The sequence below is a fragment of the Dermacentor albipictus genome, chromosome 1 (assembly GCF_038994185.2).
Source record: "Dermacentor albipictus isolate Rhodes 1998 colony chromosome 1, USDA_Dalb.pri_finalv2, whole genome shotgun sequence".
NCBI lineage: Eukaryota > Metazoa > Arthropoda > Arachnida > Ixodida > Ixodidae > Dermacentor > Dermacentor albipictus.
In genome coordinates, this window is record NC_091821.1 from 146,138,857 (window position 1) to 146,163,048 (window position 24,192).

Genomic DNA, 24,192 nt, shown 5'->3' on the forward strand with positions numbered 1-24,192 from the left:
TCTCGTTCATTGATCGCTCGTAAGCGTATGATGATTTTTACATGAAATCCAAGTGAATTTCATGAATACTGGGTATATAATCCTTTTCTTCTAATAAATACTTTCAGTTGTTAGACCAGTGCTTGTTCTGTCTTCTTTCTCGTAGTTCGTTTGTGTGTGCGCTGCCCAAGAATGGAAACAACTTCTGTTGCATGCGCTAGCAGTGGCCCGAGTTCACGCGTGCCGAGAAATCGAATATGTGCACGTTGCATTGAACATGACCGGATCTCATTCCTGCATCACCACTGCACCGATCGATCGAGTTACCCCGTGTTGGTCGCGCCGGCATTGCTGAAGATGAAATTATTACTAATGCTTTCAACTTACGTCTCTTTAACACTGTTAAAAGATTGCCAAGCTATCTCCACTGCTGCCTCTATTCTATATTGTATGGGACGTACTATTTAAAGTTGTGTACGTATGTCGTATTTGTGCTATGCGGCGATATATTTTGCATATTTCCGCACAGTGCCGATGGAAGTCCGTGGTCACCAACAGAGACAACACGGATTTGTAACAAACATTTTGTGGGAAACTGCAGAAATGACTTTAGCCAACACGCATCGTATGTGCCGACAATTTTTCCGGCCGCACATATACGATGTCGTTTCCGATTAACTGCTCCGCGTCACCTACGTGGCTAAGCAGACGCCGCCCTTTCGCCACACTGCAGCCACGAAAACAGTCGTCAACCGCACAGATCTTAAAGGCAGATCGAAGCGTGCACATCGTGCGCGCGTCCTTCGAATGAAACGTCCGCACACGCGCAAACACGCGCAGTGCAGCAGCCAACCGGAGGCGGTGCGAAGGAGAGACCGGAGACACCCGCTGGTCGAAATTTTGCCCCGCATGCGGCGCTCTCACGCCGGCGCGGCAGCGCCACTCCGCGGTGCCGTTGTTGTCTTACCTCGCCAGCAGTGCGCTCCCCCGTCTGGCCCCAAATTGTGCGAAATTCGCGTATACCGCATCGTGCAGACCTTCTTCCCAGCATTTAAACAATCAGTCTAATAAAAAAGAAGCCGTCGAAGTATTACTTTATATATTAGAACAATTTTCATATTAAATACATATTAATTCATATTCATAAGGAAATTCATATTAAATAAAATATTTGCAAAGGTAATTTCGTATAAATATCAGGGCGACACCTGACCTCAGTCAGCACAGGGAACATGCGTGCTCTAGAAAGGGTATAGAAAAGGAAAAAGATAATATATCTTAATCATAACACAAGAAGCTAACAAACAATGACACCAAGGACAGCATAGGGGAACTTATTTGTAGTTCTTAAGTGAAAGTGGACCCCTCGGTTTCCTCTCAAGGCAGTCAGTAAAAGAGAAAAAGAAAAAAAAACAGTGATTCGCGTGCACGAGTCGGGAGCATGAATAAGAACCTATAAAATTCATTTTAAGTAAAACTAAATAGCTTTCAGTCGTACCGTTTGGAACAGATGATCACAACGCAAAGAGAACACATCGCAGTCATTTTGTTAAGATCCCTGGACCTCGCAGAATCGCTGGAGTTGCCCTTTAATGACGTTATTGCGGAACATAGCCAACCCTCCTATCTGCAGGGTAATAAACGAGAAGAAAAGGGGGTTAACCGAGGGGCCCGGTTTTTATTAGTCATATCATAAGAAGCCAACAAACACTGACACCAAGGACAGCATATGGGAAATTACTAATGCTTAATAAATGAAATAAAGAAACGATAAATTAATGGAAATGAAGGTGGATGAAAAAACAACTTGCCGCAGGTGGAGAACGACCCCACGTCTTCGCATTACGCGTGCGATGCTCTACCAATTGAGCTACCGCGGCGCCGTTTTCCTATCCACTTTCTTGGGTATTTATGTTTCCTAGTAGAACCCTGGCAGTGCTAGCCAGCGCCACCACTCGCAGACCTTGGCGGCGGATGTGGAACATCCTTTCTGGTCATCTTTTTGGGTGAAGGCAGCCGGTCAATAAACCCACCACACATGCTACCTGAAGGTATCAATGTTGCCGCATTCGAGACCCTCGTTATGTAATAAACGAGAAGAAAAGGGGGTTATCCGAGGGGCCTGACTTTTATTAGTCATATCATAAGAAGCCAACAAACACTGACACCAAGGACAACGTAGGGGAAATTACAGGGTGTTTCACGTAACTTGAACAAAGGATTTTTGGATAGCCGCAGATGAGTGAAACCAACGGCGTATGGTTTGCCATCATGTGGCGCTCCTTAGAGTATTCCTTATATTCCGCTTCAAGTTAATTAACCAAGATCAATCATGCAAAATTTTAAGATTCACTTTAGGACCAAGTGCGTTTCGTTGCGTTGTAGAGGAGGTTCAGAAACGAGCGATCCAAATTATTATGCGAACATAGATGTTGCGTGCCGATTTCTTTCGGCATTTAAAGAAAGCCCGCGAAATATGAAATAAAACTACGTGATTGATCGTGCGCTATCGTATTGCAGCGCCGTCAACCATGTGTACATATTTAAGTTTGTACGCTATACAAAGTTTAGTCAATTTTTTAAAGAGAAGGAGGTAGCCAACTAATAATGACTTCTAATGGCATGGGTAGCTTATTCCTAGAGGATGAATATGTTGCTGCATGTTCACCTAGCTTCAAATTGCTTCGCGTGCTTTCTTGACCTTGACGAAAAAACTGCAGGCTGTTCAGTGACCCCTTCGGCAAAGTCTTTTATGAACGGCATACGAAATGCACGCGAATTATATGTCTGAGTATTGCTTCTCTTTACACTAGGCAACGCTAACAACTCATGAAAAAAAAAGAACTCTTCCAATAATATACATCATTTATGAGGGAAGGAATTAAACATAGCCACTTGCAAGCAGAAGTCATTAATATATCTAATCCACTCGATCAGTAACTGAAATGAGGCGAAATAGGAGTTAACCCGAAATCAAAATCAATAGCAGTCATGCGAAGCAGCACTTATACTCGGACTCACATTTAAAAAAATAAAGAAAAAAATAAAGACGCTGCAGTTTCGCCGGAACTGAGACTACACGATCTGCAACACTAGGGGGCGCGGAAAGACAGCCCAGGAAGGAAGACAGCGCGCATGAAGTTAGCAGCCGTCCTTGCTCGGCCTTTAGCATTGCACCCATCAATGATTACCAGCAATTAGGTACGGCACGCGGGTCCCGCAAGCGTCAGTCACGCACAATCATTCGCAGCACGGCAGGTCTAGTACCTACAGCAAGGCAGAAGTGACGGAGTGACTCCTGCCTCATACCCCGCCACGTCACTCAAGGAGTGACGTGGCGGAGTATATAACCTGTTGTTCATGCGTAATAAAATCAGTTGGTATTCATCACATGTCCTGTGTTCTTTCGCTTGTGTCTGCCAAAAGTGGCGCTTTTGAAGATGCATCGCGTTTAGCTGATATTCTAGAGGAAGAAGTGCAGTTGGGTAAGTCATGGAATACGTAGATTAGGTAACAGGAATTCTACATGGGGAAAGGAAACGCAGTTGAGGATGGCAGAGGATTAGGTGGAGCAGCGAGACCAGGAAACGTGTAAGTAAGTGTAAGTAAGCTTACGTAGGACTTGGGTCCTACGCAAGCTTACTGAACGAAGCTTCACTTTAAAATTGATATTCTGGGGCTTTACGTGCCAAAACCACGATATGATTGAGATGCATGCCGTAGTGGGAGGCTCCGGATGAATTTGACAACCTAGGATTCTTTAACGTGCATCAAAATCTAAGTAGACGGGCGTTTATGCATTTCGTCTCCATCGAAATGCGGCCGCCGCGGCCGGGATCGTACACGGTGTGGGCAAGAAGGAATAACAAATACGGTAATTAAAAAATAATAATAATAATGACCCGCAGCTAGCAGTACAGGCCATCGTTGCTGCTTAGTCCAGCGTTATTTGAGCAGGTTCGTTGAGCTCAATAGAAACGGTAAAATTTTCTAGACGACGGCAGCCTCACCGATTTATACGAGTTACAGCTAGTAGAAAATAATTTACTACAGTGTATAATTACAGGTATCAAAAAGGAACTAAACTAACTCAAGCGCAACATCGTACGGTCATATCAGCCACTTTTTGTTAATGGAAAGTACAGGGAAAAGAGTAATGCCACTGTCACTTCCTCTTTATTGGCATGATTGTGGCCTTTAGGCAGGTACGTCCGAGAGGTCACTCTTGTTGGAGGCCACTTGCCGTGGCTAGGATGGATGAGCCACAGCAGATATTCATACAGTGCATGCAATGAATATTAAGCACAACGAAATAGTATCTCATTCTTTTTAATAGCTAAACATTTCCGAAGAAGAAATTTTTAGAGCGAAGCTATTAGCCTCTCGTTGGCAATATGTGGGCCGATCCCAGAGGTAGTAAAATACCGGGTCGACCCGCGGCGGAAGTTCATACATTCTTTGGAATCACGCATACAACACACACAACAGCATTAGTTTTTTTTTTCATTTATTTACTCTAAAGGCCCAGCTTGGGCATTACATAGGGGGGGGGGGGGGAGAGAATAATAATAATATTTGGGGTTTTACGTGCCAAAACCACTTTCTGATTATGAGGCACGCCGTAGTGGAGGACTCCGGAAATTTTGACCACCTGGGGTTCTTTAACGTGCACCTAAATCTAAGTACACGGGTGTTTTCGCATTTCGCCCCCATCGAAATGCGGCCTCCGTGGCCGGGATTCGATCCCGCGACCGGGGGGGGGGGGGGGGGGAGAATAACAATTGATATACAAAGGTATAAGGCAACGTGCATGAAAATCGAATATCCTTATATGAAGTCGTACATGCCATGCAACCTTTACATCACTTCTCATTCGACAACATCATACGCCAATAATTCTTACATTATACAAACAATAATCTTACATCCTCTGACATCTGAAGAAATGCAGGAAGAAATGTTAATGTTTATAATTTCCAAATGTTTCATTAAGTGCTTGTTTGAATATAATATGGTCAGTTATTTCGGCAATATTACTTGGGAGATGATTCCATTCCGAAATGGCTAAGTGCAGACATGAAAACTGCAATAGTTTAGTACGTGCAAATGGTTGTCCGACCTTAAATTCGTGATCAATTCGTGAGAATTTCATTTTGGCTGGTAAGATGTGTGCCTGAGAGAAGATATTTGGGTGATGAAAAAGCTGGTGGAAGAAAGTTAACCGAGATATATTTCTTCTAGTCTGAAATGGGATGGGTCCTAGGTCATTTTTTATTTTCGTGATGCTTGAATGTTGTGAATAATTACCTGTAATAAATCGCGCTGCCTTGTTCTGAAAAGATTCTAATTTGGTAATAAGATGCGTATGGTGCGGGTTCCATATAAATGAGGCATACTCAAGCTTTGAACGAAGTACGGTGGCATATGAAAGAAGCTTGTATCACTATTAGCCTGACGAAGCGTACGACGAATGAGGCCAAGAGATTTGCATGCAGCAGAAATAGTACAACTCACATGATTGTGCTAAGACAAAATCGGAGAAAGATGAACACCTAGATATTTAAATGATTCTGCAGTTTCTAGAGCTTCACCATTAAGAAAGTATGTGTGCTTCCCAATAAAGAACAAGCACAAAACAAGCATCCGAACCACATAATTGACGATGAGGCACTCCTTATAATAATGCGAAGCAGGCAGCGCTCCCCGCATACGGTAAAGATTACTGTTGCGCAAGCTGTCACGGCGACGGCAGCTTGCGACGTGGGGAATGACGTCACTAGCCTTTCGGACATAAAAGAACCAGACTAGCAACTGATTTCTTTGTTGTTGCAGCACCGCTTTGGGTCGGCAACGCATAGTTATGACTCCAGACGAGCAGCGTGAATACGAGGAGCGGCAAACGGAGAAAGAAATGACAGTACGACCAGCGGTGGCGTGCTGTTAAAATTACCATTACAACCGTTATTCTAAAGCATTGCATACCCTCCTCAGTAGTTGTAGTGGTGGTTTTCAACAGCTTCGTTGGACATCCACTTTCGCAGGGCCGGGATGGCGAGTCAATATTTTTACTTTTGTTTTCATAATGTAGGTGTACACGTGATCCACAGGGCCTCTGGAATTCGCATAGCTATTTCAGGTTGTCCGAAAAATATGGAGAGAACCGAGATACGACCAAAGGGGGGAGAAAAAAAAAAGACCTGGAAGCTACAATTGGGTAAAACTGACAATTGGTATAAATACCAGTTATATAGTTTTTTTTTTCAGGTAGGAGTTATGCTAATGAAGTGGTGGTGTCGAGCAGCTGATGTCAGTGAGTAGAGACGGTCAAGCTGTCGGCGCGACCACATTCACAGATAGAAAGCCGCCGTCATTCATGGACGGCTCTCGACGGCGCCCGGATGAGCGCATGTGCGTCCATCGCGCAACGGACACACGAGACACTGCCAATGATTGAATCCCGCGGCTCGCTCAAGTGGCCGCCGCGGGGGAGGGGCGGCAGCTGCACGGGCAGCGCCCGCGTGCGGTTTATCAACCAACTCCCGGCGAGAACGAGCATGCATGCCAGCATGCAATGATGCGTGACGCATTGTTTCTTTGCCCACGTACAACAACCCGAATGTGCAAACAGGCGTGACCCGGCCGCCCGTCTCGCGGAGACAACAGATGTGACGAGACAGCCAGCGTCAATCACACGTGCCCGAAACAAAGAGGCTTAAGCAAAGAAGCAAACGACAAGCGGCGAAACCACCGAGACACGCCGATCGCCGATCGTCACCGAAACGTCAGGGCGCTGATGCTCTGCTGAAGTTAAAGAAAAAATAATAAGTGGAGAGAGATAGACGCTACTGCCTGGTTTCCGAAGTGGCGTCATCTTACCGGGGCTTGCGGGCTATCTCCAGAAGCGTTCGGCAGCTGCCTATAAAAGTAGGAAAGTGGCTCGCTTTCGACGACACGCACACAGGAGGGCAGTTGTCCCGCGGCCACTGGCGCCCTTTGGCACCACAACCATATGCCACAACCACTGCGGTCCACTAGGCCGGCTTCCGGTTATTGAAACCGCACGCAGACTTCCACCCTGCTCGTACGCCAGCTGCTGAGCTATCCAATCCGACGTCACGCCACCGCACTGCGGCTAATGAGGGACAACAGTTTCTTTACTTTGCACTCGCCATGCGTTAAAATTAAATTATGGGGTTTTACGTGCCAAATCCACTTCGCCATGCGTCTTCGCGAAAATCGCTGTGTCGAATGGAACCGACTTCTGTACACAGCGACCTGTTAATTGCATTGGTTGCCTGGGCGCAACGTCCCAAAGGGCAACACGGGGGCAACGTTAGCCCCCAACCTGGAGCCACTTGGGATGCATGTCAAAGCACCCCGAGTGGCTCCAGATTGGCGTCGGCCAACTGAGATTTTTTGACGTGCACTTCCAAAGTACGGTACGCGAGCGTTCTTGCATTGCGCCCCCGTCAGGATGCGGCCATCGCAGCTGGTAGAGTCTCTAACAGCCATGCTAACCAGCACAGCACCATAGCCACTTGGCCACCACGGCAAACAGCTATGGTCTTCTGTGTTGCTGCAACGTTTTGCACCTTATTTTCCCCTCTGTAGATAGGTATGCGATAAGAGAGGTGATCGCTGCGAGGCTAAAATCCACAACAAGGACACCTAGCAGCGTGTTGATGCAACAGCAATTTGAAGCACTCATTCCCTCAGTCCCCAGCAGCTGCGGAGCACCTGACCAGGGCGGTGGTCAGACCTGTAACGCAGCAGAGGGTGTTAAGAATCTCTGAACTCGGACAGTTCGCCAATGGAAACTGACCCTGGCAACCTTTAACACCCGAACTCTGTCGAGTGAGGCTAACTTAGCAGGACTGTTCAAAGAACTATTAGGCATTGTTTTGGATATCATTGGCCTTAGTGGGATTAGAAGAACTCGTGAATCTTATACAGTGATGACTAACGACCATGTCCTCTGCTATAGAGGTCTGCCAGATAAGAAGCAATACGAAGTAGGATTCCTGATCTATACGGACATAGCGGGCAACATTGACGAATTCTACAGCATTTATGAAAGGGTAGCAGTAGTCGTAACCAAACTTAATAGGAGGTACAGATTAAAGGTAGTACAAGCCTACGCTCCAACATCCAGTCATGATGATGACGAAGTAGATCAATTTTATGAAGATGTTTAATTAGCGATGAGAAAAGTGCAAACTCAGTATACTGTAGTAATGGGCGATTTCAATGCAAAAGTGGAAAAAAAGCAATTGGCAACTTCGGTGTCGATTCTAGGAGCGCTATAGGAGAGATGCTGGTAGAATTCGCAGAAAGGAATAAGCTAAGAATAACGAACACCTTTTTCAAGAAGCGTAGCAACAGAAAGTGGACTCGGAAAAGCCCTAATGGTAAAACAAAAAATTAAATTGATTTCATACTTTCTTCCGATCCCAGCATAGTGCAGGATGTAGAAGTGTTAGGTAGGGTAAAGTGCAGTGATCATAGGTTAGTGAGGTCTAGGATTCACCTCAACTTGAAGAGAGAAAGAGTAAAATTGGTCAGGAAGAAACAGGCCAACTAGACGCAGTAAGGGTGAAGGCATCAATTCAGGCTGCTACTTGCAAACAAATATGCAGCCTTAGAACAGAGAGATGAAGATGACATGGAGGTAATGAATGAAACTGTAACTAGGATGGCTTCAGAGGCAGCAATTGAAGTGGGAGGTAAGGCACCAAGTCAACCAGTAGGCAAGCTCTCCGAAGTATCAAAGGACCTAATAAAGAAACAACAAAGAATGAAAGTGTCCAACTCAAGAGATATGTTAGAATTTGCGGAACTGTCAAAACTGACCAACAAGGAGAAAATAAGGGATATCCGAAATTATAATGTGAGAAAGACTGAGGAAACCGTAAAAAATGGACGCAGCCTGAAATCAGGGAGAAGGAAACTTGGCATAGGACAAACCAAAATGTATGCACTGAAAGATAAGCAGGGTAATATCATCAGCAATCTCGAAGATATAGTAAAAGCAGCAGAAGAATTTTATACTGAGCTGTACAGAACCCAGAGGAGCCACGATACCTCCATTCGACGCAGTAATGAACAGGTTGCAAAGACTCGTCTTATAACTAGCGGTGAGGTCAGAATGGCTAGCAAGACATGAAACGAGGAAGAGTGGCAGAAGAAGAGGGAATAACAGTCGATTTAATCAAATATGGAGGAGACGTAATGCTTGAAAAACTGGTGGCTCTCTATACGAAGTGTCTATCAACTTCAAGGGTCCCAGAGAACTGGAAGAATGCAAATATTATACTAATCCACAAAAAGGCCGAGACGTCAAAGAATCGAAAAATTATATGCCCAGTATTATATAAAATATACGCCAAGATAATTTCCAATAGAATAAGGGCAACACTGGACTTTAGTCAACCAAGGGAACAGGCTGGCTTCAGGAAGGGGTACTCTACCATGGATCACATCCATGTCATTAATCAGGTAATCGAGAAATCTGCAGAGTAAAATCAGCCTCTCTATATGGCTTTCATACATTACGAAAAGGCATTTGATTCAGTAGAGAAAGTAGCAGTCACAGAGGCATTACGTAATCAAGGAGTACACACCGCTTACATAAAGATCTTGGGAAATATATCTACAGAGATTCCACAGCTACCTTAATTCTCCACGAGCAAAGTAGGAAGATACCTATAAAGAAAGGGGTCAGACAGGGAGACACAATCTCTCCAATGTTATTCACTGCGTGCTTGGAAGTATTCAAGCTATTAAACTGGGAAGGCTTAGGAGTAAGGATCGACGGCGAATATCTCGGCAACCTTCGGTTTGCCGATGACATTGTTCTATTCAGCAACAACGCAGACGACTTACAACAAATGATTGAGGACCTTAACTGAGTGTAAGAGTGGGTTTGAAGATTTATATGCAGAAGACAAAGATAATGATGAATAGCCGGGCAAGGGAGCAAGCGTTCAGGATCGCCAGTCAGCCTCTAGAATCTGTGAAGGAGTACGTTTACCTAGGTCAATTACTCACAGGGGACCCTGATCATGAGAAGGAAATTTACAGAAGAATAAAAATGGGTTGGGTCGCATACAGCAGACATTGTCAGCTTTTGACTGGAAGCTTACCATTATCATTGAAAAGGAAAGTATACGATCAGTGCATTTTACCGGTGCTGACATACTGTGCAGAGACTTGGAGACTGACAAAGAAACTTGAGAACAAGTTAAAGGGCCCTTCACCAGGCCCCATAGCAAATTTTGGTTATACGCTGCAAGTTGTTACATGTCATCTAGGGAGCGTTCTGCCGCAAAAATGTTTCATATCGGCTCATTATAATAGCTGAGATAGAAACATTTCAGTGCCGTAAACCCATGATTTCAGGAGGCGAGCTCCACTGCATAGCGAGACTCTTTCTCCACTCGCCCCATCTGGTCTCCGCAAGCGAAATTCCTTCCCTGCGTTCTTCCATACAGGACCTGCACAGGTCCTGTACGGTATGCACAGGGCCAGTGGGAAGGGGGGGGGGGGGAGGAGGATGTCATATACGTCTGAAGACACCCGGAAATTGTCGATATCCTCACCTTCCTCGACTACACCTGGGGGGGGGGGGGGGGGACAGAAGACCTATGGGCCCCGGGTGCCAGACGACCTAGCTACGCCACTGTGCGCACGTGACTGCACGACCGTGGGAACAAGCAGATGAAGCGGAAGTCCATCTCTCTTGCTTCGGTGCGAAGAAGAAAAAAAAAAAAAAAACGCAGATATTCTCTTTGGTATTTCTCTAAACTTCAATTCGTCAATTCGAGCAACAGATCACACAAGTAACAAACGTTGCCTTCAATAATTCTCGAGGTCACGTGTCACCACGAGGGACGTCACCGTCCTTCTTGGAGCGCGGTCTTATTCAATGGCGCGGTGGCCGCGAGGAAAAGGGAAAACGGCGTTCGGATTGAAATTTCAGACCTTTCCGCGGCGTGTAGCGATGTATTCGTTGCAAACACGATCGTTTGCGCGCATTGTATGCTCTGCGCTTGCCAGCTCAAGATGGCCAGACCTGGTGAGGGGCCCTTTAAGGACCGCGCAAAGAGCGATGGAACGAAGAATGCTAGGCACAACGTTAAGAGACAGAAAGAGAGCGGTTTGGATCAGAGAGCAAACGGGTATAGCCGATATTCTATTTGACATTAAGATAAAAAAATGGAGTTGGGCAGGTCAACCAATGGACCATTAGGGTTACAGAATAGGGGCCAAAAGAAGGGAAGCGTAGTCGAGGACGGCAGAAGGCTAGGTGGGGCGATGAAATTAGGGAATTCGTGGGCGCTATAGTTGGAATCGGTTGGCGCAGGACAGGGGTAATTGGAGATCGCAAGGAGTGGCCTTCGTCCTGCAGTAGACATAAAATAGGCTGATGATGATGATTACTTCGGTCGCCAGTGACATACACAATTAATTATTGAACGTTCTAACATTTCTAGCCGAAACTCTAATGACAGGATTGTTTACCACGCGGACCCACTAGACACCGTTTCGTGGCAGTGCAGAGCTGTGGCGACCAGTCGCACAAGGTAAGTCGACGACGCGAGGCGTCCGCACCCTCAAATGAATACAGCCACACGGTAAAGCCGGTTACTCACCTCCACCCGGCGATGCGACGACTACGAAGGGTCTTGGAGACGCACCTGTGCTACTGTCGAAATGCATCTCTCCTGGAGGTGGTATTCCCGACAACCGATGAAAATGTCGGCCCCTCTTCTTCCCTCACGCGTCAGACCTCGTGAATCGCGTGTTTCCTGCACGAGTGTTTTTCTCGTCTTCTGGTCCCTTCAACTTGTATGCGCTCGTTTTACTAGCTTCGATAGCACGCTTCCAGATATCAACCGGCCTACGGCGCGCCACGCAATGTAAGGCAGCATTCACACCAAGTTCAGCTACAGCGCTGGTCAAGTAGAACAAACTCTGCGATGGCCCTATGAGGGAAGCTATGGTCGTTGGCTTACACGCTATTACGCGAAGTTGTCTGCGCACTTGAGATCCACTCATTCTCTTACGCTCAACACACTCAACGCGCCCCAAGTCTGCTTCTTTAGCCAGCAACTATGAATGGCTATCAGTTTTTTTCCCCCCGTGAAGGCCGAAGAGTGAGGGGACCCAGCAGTACGATCTTACCTCGACATAGCGCTGTAAACACTATCGTTCAAGGCGCGTACAAAAATAAAAATCCTGTTATCATGTAAGGGGCGGGATCATTTCGGAACGCGAAGATTGTGCAGCACAATGGGTGGTTTGGATGCAAGAGGCACGCAGTAGGTGCGGGAAGGATGCGACTTCAAAGAGCTACCTTGTTCAAACGCTTCGTGCTCTACCTAATGATTTCCGAATTAAACTCCCAGTATTAGCACTCGCGACAGGCTTTCGAAATCCCGCTTTTTCTACGCCAAGCGTCGTCTGCTAAAGACCTAACGGCGGTATGACTGACAAGTGGACATCTATTCAAAATTGACGCATTGCTATCGCCTACCATCCACTAGAAACCAGAATATCGAAACCGGTGATTAATCACTCGGGACCACATGGATAATAATTACTCGCGACTACATAGATAACGCTAACGAACCGCATCAATCCAACGTTTGGAAGCGTCGAGATTCAGCCCGGACTCCAGACGCCATCTAGTAGCCGCCTTGACATTATTTCTTGTTTTATCATGCTTGGCAAAAGGAACAAATACTTCAGAAAGTACTAGTCAAATTTAACTGTTTGAGAAGTGTAAATTAAAGAGGCACCAGTTGTAAGTTTCTGCCACTAGGGATACCGGCTACCATACCTGCTGCTTGTATCTCGCTTCGCGCATCTTCTCAACCTTCTGAGCACTGGATGAATGGCTGGAGTGGAGGCAATGCGCTAAACGTGGCGGCGTCGAAGAAGTAAGTCCCAAAACGTTGTCATTAATCGTCATCGCTGCCTGCTACCTGAAACCAAGCACGTTGTCGGGCGAACCTCTCAGTACGCCGGTCTCTTTATTTGAACATGCCGCCGAAGAAAAAGGAAGACGAGACAGAGCGACCAGTGCTGATCGGTCGCGTAGGCACGAACCTCAAAGTGGGCATTGTCGGTCTGCCCAACGTGGGTAAGTCCACCTTCTTCAACGTGTTGACAGCCAACCAGGTGCCCGCCGAAAACTTTCCCTTCTGTACGATCGACCCAAACGAGAGTAGGGTTGCTGTCCCCGATAGTCGTTTCGATTACCTCTGCGAGTACTTCAAGCCGGTGAGCAAGGTACCGGCATTCCTCAACGTGGTTGACATCGCGGGGCTTGTGAAAGGTGCCAGCGATGGTCAGGGTCTCGGAAACGCATTTCTGTCCCATATTCGAGCCTGTGACGCGCTCTTCCACTTGTGTCGCACTTTCGAAGACGAAGACGTGACGCACGTTGAAGGCGACGTCAACCCTGTCCGCGACATTGACATTATTAATGAGGAACTTCGGAAGAAGGATGAGGAATACTTGTTTGCCATCATTGACAAAATGGAACGCACCGTGCTACGAGGTGCCGATAAGAAAATGAAGCCCGAGTATGACATCCTGGTAAAGATCCGGGGAATTCTGTGCGATGAAAAGAAGCATCTGCGGTTTTGCGACTGGAATGTGAACGAGATAGAAGTGCTCAACAAGCACCTCTTCATCACTGCCAAGCCCATGATCTACCTGGTAAATCTGGCCGAAAAGGACTTCATACGCAAAAAGAACAAGTGGCTGCCTAAAATCAAAGAATGGGTCGACAAGAATGATCCAGGCGCCGCTGTGATTCCATTTAGCGGCGCTTTCGAGCACAAGCTGATCGAAATGGACGCCGAGCAAAAGAAAGCCTACGAGGAGGAGCACAAGGTGAGCGCCATGCACGTGCAGAGACATACCACACTGGAGCCAGTGCCTTTTGTAGGCGCCCATAATTTATCATTACTATACAGCTAGGATTAGCTCAGGATAGAGTGTACTGAGTTCGCAAGCAGACAACTTGAATATGTGCCCCTTAAATTGAAATTTCTGTGGAAGCTTGAGCAGTTGTGCTGTGAAAGCTTCCAGCAACTAGTTTATAGCTGTTGTATATTTGCTCGAAAATTTGAAAAACGCCGGCCATTGAAGGGGGGCTCGTGAAACCTTGGGGACTTTCCCAATGCACATATTTTTTGATAGGCACTAGCGCCAATCCTCGTGTCTCACGAAAGCAGATATTCATTTCTAATATGTCACTAATCTCACATCGATTTATTTTTGTATGCACTATTGCGGGAAGCCCTTTTCACTATTTGATTTGTGCATCGAGCAATACAGTCAGACTCTGACAGTCCATGTGCAAGTACTATCAGTAATAAAAAAAATTACAAAGGCTGCTTCTGGTGTCAAGTGCTTTGACATTGTCATGCACAACGCTGCATTTGAAATTGGTTGCAACAGTATGGTAAATTCTAGGGGCCTTTTTAAGTAACATACCATTATGTGAGTAATACGATCATTTATAGAACGACAAAGCTGAGCTAGTCATTCAGCTGATCATTTTTAGTGGAATGCATTGCTCAGTCAGCAAATGGCTCTCCCAGATGATCTGCTGGCTAGATTGTGCTGACACTTTATACAAAGCAACTACCTGTTTCATTTGGAACAATTAGAACACGTAGTTTGCAGTGATATTGGTCTAAAAATTAAGGTTCCTAATATGGATTATGAAAGTATTCCAGCATACTCTACCTACTTTTACACTGTTAGCATTTGTATGCTCCATTTTGCTCAACACAGTTCTTTGAAAGAAAAAAAAAATGCATGCATCGATTCTTATCTTTAAAATCAATACAGAAAATTGAGTCTTTGATAGTTTTGGAAACGATCTTTTTGCATGGTACATGGAATGATGCTGGTGTCATGTTTATATCATTCCTTAGGCAGTAATGAAATAACGGTGACATTTTTTTTTTTTTTTTACATAGGTGACTTCAGTTCTAGACAAGATAATTGTGACTGGATACAAGGCTTTGCAGTTGATGTACTTCTTCACGGCTGGAAAAGATGAAGTCAAGGCGTGGACAATCCAGAAGCACACTAAAGCACCGCAGGCTGCTGGGAAAATCCACACAGACTTCGAAAAAGGCTTCATCATGGCTGAGGTGATGAAGTTTGACGACTTCAAAGAGGAAGGCTCAGAGGCAGCTGTTAAAGCCTCTGGCAAGTACCGACAACAAGGCCGCAATTACGTTGTGGAAGATGGTGATATCATCTTCTTTAAGTTTAATGCAGGTGCAGGGTTGCAAGCCAAGAAAAAGTAACACTGACTGCTCACTGTCAGAGATTGACACTTTGTTCACAGGTTCATTCATGTTTCTGCCAAGCATGTATGCCTTATGGAGTTTCACAAATTGCATGTTTTTGCAAGTTTTGAATGAGGTCTCAAGTAAAGTGAAAAACCTCATAAAGGCAAATGATGTGTTTTGGTGTTCCTTTTGTTTAATTACTTGCTACACACAAAATACCTGTACTACGCATCATTGTTGAAAGAACCTTTCAAACATTACTTGCAAATGCATGAGCCTTATGAAGTTTTTCTTGATACTTTGGTACAAGATAACTGGCCCATATTTTTCAAGGGCTCTCTCTTGAAAAGCTACAAGGGCTTGGTAAAAGGTCCTTGGTGAAAAGAGACATATTGACAATGTATTGATTAGAATCTTACTGTAAATAACTTCATCTTTACATCAACCTAATTTTCCATATTTACACAAACAGCCTACAGTTTGCAAAAAACAAAAAGACCTCACAAATAATTTGCAGGCCAATGTTTCTACCCATGCACCCTTTTAGTTCATCTTGCAAATTTTAGTTTCAATTAATTATATGAAACTTTCAGCAAAAAATAGGAAAGAAATGAAACTGATGATGCCATCAGGTCATATTCGCAGTCAATCAGTTTCGGGGACATCACTTCCAGTGTGCATTCATTCGATTAGCCTACTGAAAGAATATTCATCACACCAATGAAAATGCTTGCTGCATGTGACACCATAAGTGAAAGTGTCCCTGGAAGTGATAGACTGAGAATGCAGCCTATGTAACTAGAGGATTTCCGCAGGGCATCTCGGCCACCATGCATGAAGTTTTAAAGAGGCTGATTATTCTACACAAATAAAACCAAGTGTATGTTCTTTAGAGTTTTGTTCATAAACTACCAGTAAATTTTGGGTCACCAACTTCCAATTAGTTAATTGAAATAAATTAGCTGACTTATTAATTTCTTGTTACAATCATCAATGTGCCAATTAGGGGGCTATAGAGAGCTGTAAGCGACGTCAAAAAAAGGTACTTTTAGCAAAGTACACATGGCATGTTTGCTTTTTCTAGCGAAGAGAGAAAGCCCGCAAAATAAGAAAATATCATGTGACTGCAACCGTGTGCATAGGGTAGCTGCACCATCAAACCGTCTCAGTGGGAAAGCAAGCTGTTCATCTGTTGCCGAGCTGAGTTGCAATGATAACAGCACGCATGTTCTTTCCACGACTCACCAACAGCTCCCACCAATCGCTCAATACCAAGGAAATGCATGGCCCCAAGTGGTGAGCCTGAGATGAACAGCTTGCCCTCCACCTGAGATTGTTTGATTGGACTGCTATGCCATGTGTGCAGATGTGCAGTCACTGGTGGTTTTTAATATTTCACAGGATTTGCCTCTGCCAGAAAAGGTAAACATGCAATGTGTACCTTGCTGGAAACACCTCATTTTGATGTTTCTCATGATTCGCTACAACACCCAATGGACACCTTGACAATTTAAGCAATTAAAAAGTTTGATATTTATGTTTAACTAATTTGATGTCGGCAACTAAATAATTGTTCGCAGTTTGTCAACAAGACACTCAACAAATTCACTTTGTCTTATTTGTGTAGAATAATGCCATTTTTAAGAACTTGGTACACGATAGTTGGGACAGTATTGGCGACGAACCAATTACCAGAACCCAAAAAGCATTGACCCACTGACTGATTTACAAGTATTGCATTCTTAGCATCTCATGTTTTACAGATTCAGGTTTATATAAAGCTTATACCTCACTTAAAATAATTCACTGTGATTTTTTATATATACCAGATCGCCCAGAAGCGCATAAATGAGTGTATCATAAGAAGCCAACAAAGACACCAAGGACAGCATAGGGGAAATTACTTGTAGTTGTTAACTGAATTAAAGAAATGATAAATTAATGGAAATGAAAGCGGATGAAGACACAACTGCCCACACGTGGGGCGTAAACCCACATTTTCGCATTGCGCATGCAATGCTCTTACCAATTGCGCTACTTCGGCGCCGTTTTCCCATGCACTTTCTGAGCTATTTATGTCTATCTACTAGGACTAAAACTGGGGAGTGTTAGCCAGCACCACCACTCATTGTCTTGAATTTATTCTTCCTTTAATTCAATTAATAAGTACAAATAATTTTCTCCATGTTATCCTTGGCATCTTTGTTTGTACGCTTCTTATAATATGACTCATAAAAATTGGGCCCTCGGTTTCCTCTCATCTTGTTCATAAACGAGTGTAGTTATTGCAGAAACAGTATACCAAGTAAAAATAATTAAATGTTGAATTTTACGATAGGTTTACTGCAAAAGACACAGCTCACTTTGCAGTTTGTATAGGGGTGTGCAAATATTTGAAAAATTTTGAAAGCAGATTGTACACTATACTATTTGATTGAGTTCTTGAATAGGCACTTTTCAAAATTTTGAATATATTTTTAACATACCATACTCATGTGGCAGTGACAGAAAAAGCATATTAAAAGCTAAGAGGTGTCAATCCTCTGCTTAATTGTGGTGGGAATGGACAAGAACATGCATGCCCATATTTCACCATGCAGCTGGCCTAGTTTAGGAGGTTGCAATTTCTTTTTTCTAACAGAAGTGCGTGTGGAATATCATAATGGAATTGTTACCATTTCACTGAGGAGCTGAACTTCATGGCACCACAAGAGATACTCCTTTTTTTGATGTGTTAGGGAAATGCTGGGGGCTCAGCATGACCTTTTGCTTGTATGTGTTTCTGTACTTGTTCATTTTAGACAAAAAATTGCAGCTCTGCACAAACTTCCAGCAAACTGCACATCTGAACGAATGGCCTCTTTTCAGGCTTTTTCTTTTGTGCCTTTGCTTGTTTCCATTTCCAATCCCTTTATCCATTAACTGCAGATGACGAGGCAACTTATCACAATGAGCATCCTTTGGTGGCGATGACGAGTTAACTAATTGTGAGCTTGCTACAATTTTTGCACATGTGTGTGTGTGCAGTTTCTTGCAATTTTGACAAATAAATAATACACAATGACTTTGCTATTTTTTTTCCAACAAGACCAGTAAAAATGCAACAAGCATTCCTTGCATCATATCTTTTAGGACAAATTTGCACAAAATACGCAGATCTAAAAAAAATTCGCTTTTAATTACTTTTTCAGCATGGCAGAAGGGGTTAAGTTCTGAAAGCCATCACTAAAATTGTAATGATGGCTATCTGCCCCTTGAACGCCTTTCTGCCCAGCTGTTTATTGCATAGCATGGCTCACAACCACGCAGTTGAACACCTCCAAGGTAGGCGAAGTGGAGCAGTGTGTCTCACAAGATAGTTCACAGTTTCAACAGAACTGTTTGTTGGCCTAGTTGGTGCTTGCTGAAAGACGTTTTTTTGCCACAAATTAAAACACACACAAAAGGAATGCACATAGAGGACGGACGGCACAGGTGTCATCCGTGTTGTCTTTGCGTCTTCCTTTTGTGTGTTTTAATTTGTAGCAAATAACATGTATTTCACAGCTGTAGCTAGCCATACCAATTTGTGTGGCGCTTCACGAGCTGTTGGATTAACTTCAGTGTAGCATTGCTCCTCTTCCAGCTAGCAGATCCAAATTTGGTTCCTGGTCAGTGCGAGGTTTTTCTCATTGTGCACATAGCTATTTCTACACATTCCAGGAAGCTACACAACGCAACATTAACAGCTATTCACTGTGAAGGGTGAGATTTGCAGCTTGTTGATGCCGTAATATTTGTGTTGTTTTAAACCATAAACAATGTAACAAAGAGTAAAAGTATAGAGACTTTACACCTGCAAGCAAAGTACCTTGATACCACAACAAATTGAATCAAGTGAGACATTTCCCCCCGCGTGCCGAAATACCGAGCACACAATAGCTGTCTGCCAAGCATATGAAATGCATTTCTGCTTTTCTTTTTTAGTCCAACAAACTCAGCGAATTTGACACTGCTAAAAAAAGAAAACATTGACTTGCCCTGCAATAGTAGTTATTCTGAGTGGGAACTGTATTAGTTACATATTTTAGTCTATGGGAAAGTAGCATTGTGCAAGTTTTGAAGTACCTCTTCAAAATACCTGTGAACTCTTTTATTATGAGTGTTCTCTTTATAATGTCTTGTTTTTTTTTTTCTTATGGGGTTTTACGTGCCAAAACCACTTTCTGATTATGAGGCACGCCGTAGTGGAGCACTCCGGAAATTTCGACCACCTGGGGTTCTTTAACGTGCACCTAAATCTAAGTACACGGGTGTTTTCGCATTTCACCCCCATCGAAATGCGGCCGCCGTGGCAATGTCTTGGTTTTACTTTTACCATTCTGCCCAAGTCGGTGCACTGTTTAGCCTAACTTCTAGCAGCATTAAGTCAAGCCAACTGGTAAGCCAACATGTGCAAGTTCATACTGCACGTGTGCTCTGGAAGCAATTCAGATGTAATGTCAGTTGGTCTCTTTAACTGGAGATGGCACCCCTGCAGCCATGGCAAAAAGCAATGCCACATGGACCGTTTCACAGAAGTGCTACATGGAAACATGCCCATTTTCAGTGCCAAGTGCTTCAACAAAAGTTGTAGAAAATAGCATGAAATACTATTACAGTGTTTCAAATATGTGGGTTTGTTTTCCACCACTTATAAACCAGTGGATCTGCCTGCTGCTGGGTTTTCTCCCTTTGAAAGGCTAGCTCGTGCTTCATGCAAAGAAATTTGTGTAGGTGCTTCATGTGCGCCAGAAAAAGTTGGTTCATTTCTCCCAGCGGTATAATGGCAGAGTTTCCTTCTTTAAGTGCTCATAGACATTCTATGGAAATTTTGTCAGAAAATTTGATTGTGTCCAATGTCTTTATACCTTTTTTATTGATCCCAAGCAATGGCACTTACCCGCTTTGGGGGACTGGCCAAGGAACAGTCAATTTTAAGATAATCGTGAAATACTTATTTCATAAATTAAATTTAAACTTTAGATGTCTAAGTATGGATGCGCAAATTTGCCACTTTCATTCCAACTGTATACTTGTAGGGGACAAAAGTGATCGTGCCCTGCAAGACGAAGGCCTCTCCCAGAAATCTGAAATTACCTCTGTCCTGCTAAGCCAAATCCATGCAATGCCTGCAAAGTTCCTGATCCCAATACTGCGTCTAATCCTTTGTCATCCTTGACTGAATTTCCTTTCCTTTGGTACTTATTCAGCTACTTGTATAGATCAATGGTTGTGCTTTCTACACATCACACCACCTAAATTCAGTTGAACTTCTCTACCTCAACTTGACTGTCTATGTTCTGTAATCCACTGCTATTACATTCTGCCTATAATTTTCCTTTCCATTTCTGGTTGCATGCTTCATGTTTTTATTCTCAAAAAGTGGCTGCATAGGTTAGTACTAGCAATAGAGTGATTACATTTTTTTTCTCAGCAATATCGGAACACAACTGTTTACGATGTGGCAGTGCCTGCCAATGCATAACCCATTTTTTTTCTTTTGCCTTGGCAGGCTTGCTTTTCATGATCCAAGTCTCTGCAACTATGCTGCGACTGTAGATAAATGTATTCCTTTACTGCAACAAGAGATTGACCACCTGCAAGAAACTTTTTGTTCCAGAAATTATTGGAAGATATTTAGTTAATGCTTTTATGCTTTTATTTATGCATGGTTTGCACATCCCTAGATTTAGTCTATGGTGCTGTGAGCATGTAAAATGCTGCTGTTTCATGCAGAATGAATTTATGTGCTTAGCAGCCTAAAAAATTTGAAAATTGAAACAAAGAAATTTCACTTCGTGAGCAGCACTTTTAATCAACTGGTACATATGATGTACAATATACGACAAGCTCCATATTTACATGACTCCCAAGTGGCCTCGCAAGCAAGGCTAGAAAATGAAAAATATTTGAATGTATATTCTTTAGCTGGAGAAAGAAAAAAAAAAAGGTGACTAGATCCTGTACAGGTGACCTACATGCCGCTGGGATACAACGGAGACATCCAGTGAAAACCCTGTGCAACAAGTCAATGCAATTAACATGGACAAGCAGTAGTGACAGCGTACTCATCTCCTTAACAATTCTTGGCAAGGAAGATGGCAGCACTGACAAAGTATTTCATAAAAATACAGCTTGAGCCAGCACAGCTTCTTCATGAGAGATTATAGATGCTTACCTAAAGGGCAGAGCCATCTAAAATTGCCAGATCTATTTAGTTCAGAATTGGGAAGATAAAAAATAATCGCAAAATAATTTAGAGCTGAAAGTACTTGCAGAGCAAGCTTTGGGACATCAATTCACAAACTCTTCTGTGCATGAGCACAAAATATCCAAAAACATTTCAATCTAAGCATACAAGACAGTAACATTCCTCATTGCAGCACTGCAGAGGTGAACACAAGCATTTCTTACAGTGAATGAGCAGTCTGTCTAGAAGGGTTTGTCCTCCAACATACTGTTGTTATACTCTGTCACACAACATATGATTAGCCTTAGTACGTTTAAAGGCCTTGTCACACTGGCTGTAGCTTGACTGTAGAAAAGTGATTATCAGTAAACAAATCGGCCTACTGACAACATTCCCTGCCCCCCCCCCCCCCCCCCTTCAAGAAAAAAGAAAAAGAGAGACAGCAAACCATACCATAATAGCAAGGTGTGGAAGTCTCATTTAACATGCCACTTACATTACTTTAAGCACCATTCACATTCTACGAATTATTTTATCTCTCAAAACATAGTTTCACAAGCCAACAACATGACAAAATTCATGCTTTTTGTGCCAATGCTAACAGAACTGCTGCCCTGCATGTCTTCAAGGTACTGACATCGAGGACATGGCAAACTAATGCACTTTCCCTTCCTACTTGCTGCCAAAATTTTGGGCCTTTACACAAGCTGTCACATTTTTCAAGCAAAAATGGTTGTTTGCAACTTGTGCACAGAAGTTGAAAAGCAGAGGGACTGAAAACCTGTGCACACACAAGAAGTATTCTAACAAATGCATGGCAAGAAATGCAAGCATTTCAGAAAACTACTTTCAAGCTTACTTTCAAGCAGTAATTGAAGCTTGATACCATTTGCCAACCTTGCAAATTGGTCTATCTTTTCCAGCAGTCTGAAGATTTACAATCATAGCCATAACTAGATAATGGCTTTATGGCTTTTGACAGATCATACATATGCTTCATTTTTTGTGGACTGCATTTAGGGTATGCACTGTTCTAGAAGGCAAACAGCTTCAGCATATGGGCTCTAATAAGTCTCAAGGTATTGCTAATTGGGTCATCCTCCAAACAAAGGTAACATATGTACAACAGAAGATATGATTGCTTATGCATTTTCCAGAAGTGACTTACGATGCAATGACACAAGGCCTAGCCAGACAAGAATGTGAAGACAGAAAAGCTACACATCACTGCATACTTTGTGCGTTGCTCAGTCAAAGCCCTGCACTTTTGCAGCCTCCCTCCATCGCTAGATACACGACTGTTAGTGTCGTCTCACATGGATGACATTGTCTAGTGCCCGACTTCACAAGATAAATAACTAGAATGTGCAATAAACAGGAAAGGGCAGGGTGATGCTGTTTCATCTCAGCTGAGCCACTCTGGGCATTTGGTGTTTTTGTTAGCTGCTGTCATAACTTAAGGCCTAAATAAAACTGTCAATAACCTGTAACACCTTTGGGCATAAAGGTTAGCTGAAGTAAATTTGTAAATGAAGATGTATTAATATTGTTTGGCGGATCATGCAACATACTTGCACTTGCCAAAACTGCTTATCAATGTCTCATGACATATAGTGCTTTAAAATTTTGTAGTGAAGGAATTACAGTGTAATAAAGTGTTAGTTAGAATATTGATGTTTTTTTTGTTATGAAGGTCCCTTTAAGCACGTAAGCCATTGTCATCAAAAATATTTTTGAGGGAACCATTTTAGCTGAACGAATCTGACTGGAACATCAACATCCCAACAGCAAATATGTGTTGGTGCAATAGTTGCAAGTGTACATGACAATACAACAGGGTGAAGAGCTAGACAAGTTGTTGCACAACCACACAAAATTAGCAGGAAATATGAAGACACAAGGTGAAACAACCACACAAATAAACTAGTTATAAGCATGAAGATTTAAGGTGAAGATAGCCCAGCAGTGGCCCATCCTCTTCCTCACCCTCTGGTTACCTTTGTGTTATTTGTGTGTACAAAATGATATATGAACTGTTAGATCTTTAAAGTAAAAACCAGTTGTGAAGAAAATATTGTTGGTGACAAACGAATTATTAGCACCTTTCTGGTCACTCTGTCCCAGATTCAATGTTAAAGTGCATGAAACATTAAGAGGGACAGTAGCAGGTTACATGACAATGTCATTAGGCAAATGCTGACATTAATTGAGCAAAGCAGTAATGGTCAGTAAGAAAGCCTTGTAATGTGTGGTAAAAAAAAAAAAAACTACTGCAAAATTTAGTCCTAGCGTGAAAAAATGTCATCTTTTGCCATGAAGAGTCAAATGGCAGTGCTACATTCGAATTAAATGGACTTTACCTAGTAGTTGCAGACAACTGTGCAATGATGCGGTGGTTCCTGCTGTGTTGCCTTATTGCCTACAATAAGCATGACACAAAAACTGTTTCTGTGTTGCAGCTACCTTAACAGTTCTGGGTGCTTTAGTTGTCTTTCTCATATTTTCTAAAGCTCAGCTAGATTGGCCACTGAACAATGGATTCCACAAGCAGTAGACATCGGCACAATGTAACCAATTACTGCAGTTAATCCAGCCGTCTCCTTTATTATTACTACTTTTGTATAACATACTGAGACTGCTGGCATTGCCTCGCATACAAGGCAACATGGTATTGTAACAAAC

General features: G+C 43.3%; 2 protein-coding genes and 1 non-coding gene across 4 annotated transcripts in view; 1 reads left to right on the forward strand and 2 right to left on the reverse strand.

The window, feature by feature from the left end:
- LOC135911030 (serine/threonine-protein phosphatase 4 regulatory subunit 1-like) overlaps positions 1 to 11,773 on the reverse strand; it is a 192,665-nt gene extending 180,892 nt beyond the window's left edge. Inside the window, exon 1 of one of the 2 annotated variants that reach the window (XM_065443131.1) lies at positions 11,631 to 11,773. In XM_065443131.1, the coding sequence (XP_065299203.1) occupies positions 11,631 to 11,697 (67 nt within the window). In that variant the 5' untranslated portion in view covers positions 11,698 to 11,773. The remainder of the gene's footprint in view (positions 1 to 11,630) is intronic. The other variant, XM_065443125.2, reaches the window with a different exon arrangement.
- Positions 1,788 to 1,859, reverse strand: TRNAT-CGU (transfer RNA threonine (anticodon CGU)). Its single transcript has one exon. It is a non-coding gene; the product is annotated as a tRNA-Thr (tRNA).
- Positions 11,774 to 12,774: 1,001 nt separating the features above from the next.
- LOC135911032 (obg-like ATPase 1) lies at positions 12,775 to 15,467 on the forward strand. Its single transcript, XM_065443134.2, has 2 exons — positions 12,775 to 13,881; positions 14,979 to 15,467. Exons 1-2 carry the CDS (start codon positions 13,024 to 13,026, stop codon positions 15,312 to 15,314), a joined length of 1,194 nt encoding a protein of 397 aa, XP_065299206.1. The 5' UTR covers positions 12,775 to 13,023; the 3' UTR covers positions 15,315 to 15,467.
- Positions 15,468 to 24,192: the final 8,725 nt, after the last annotated feature.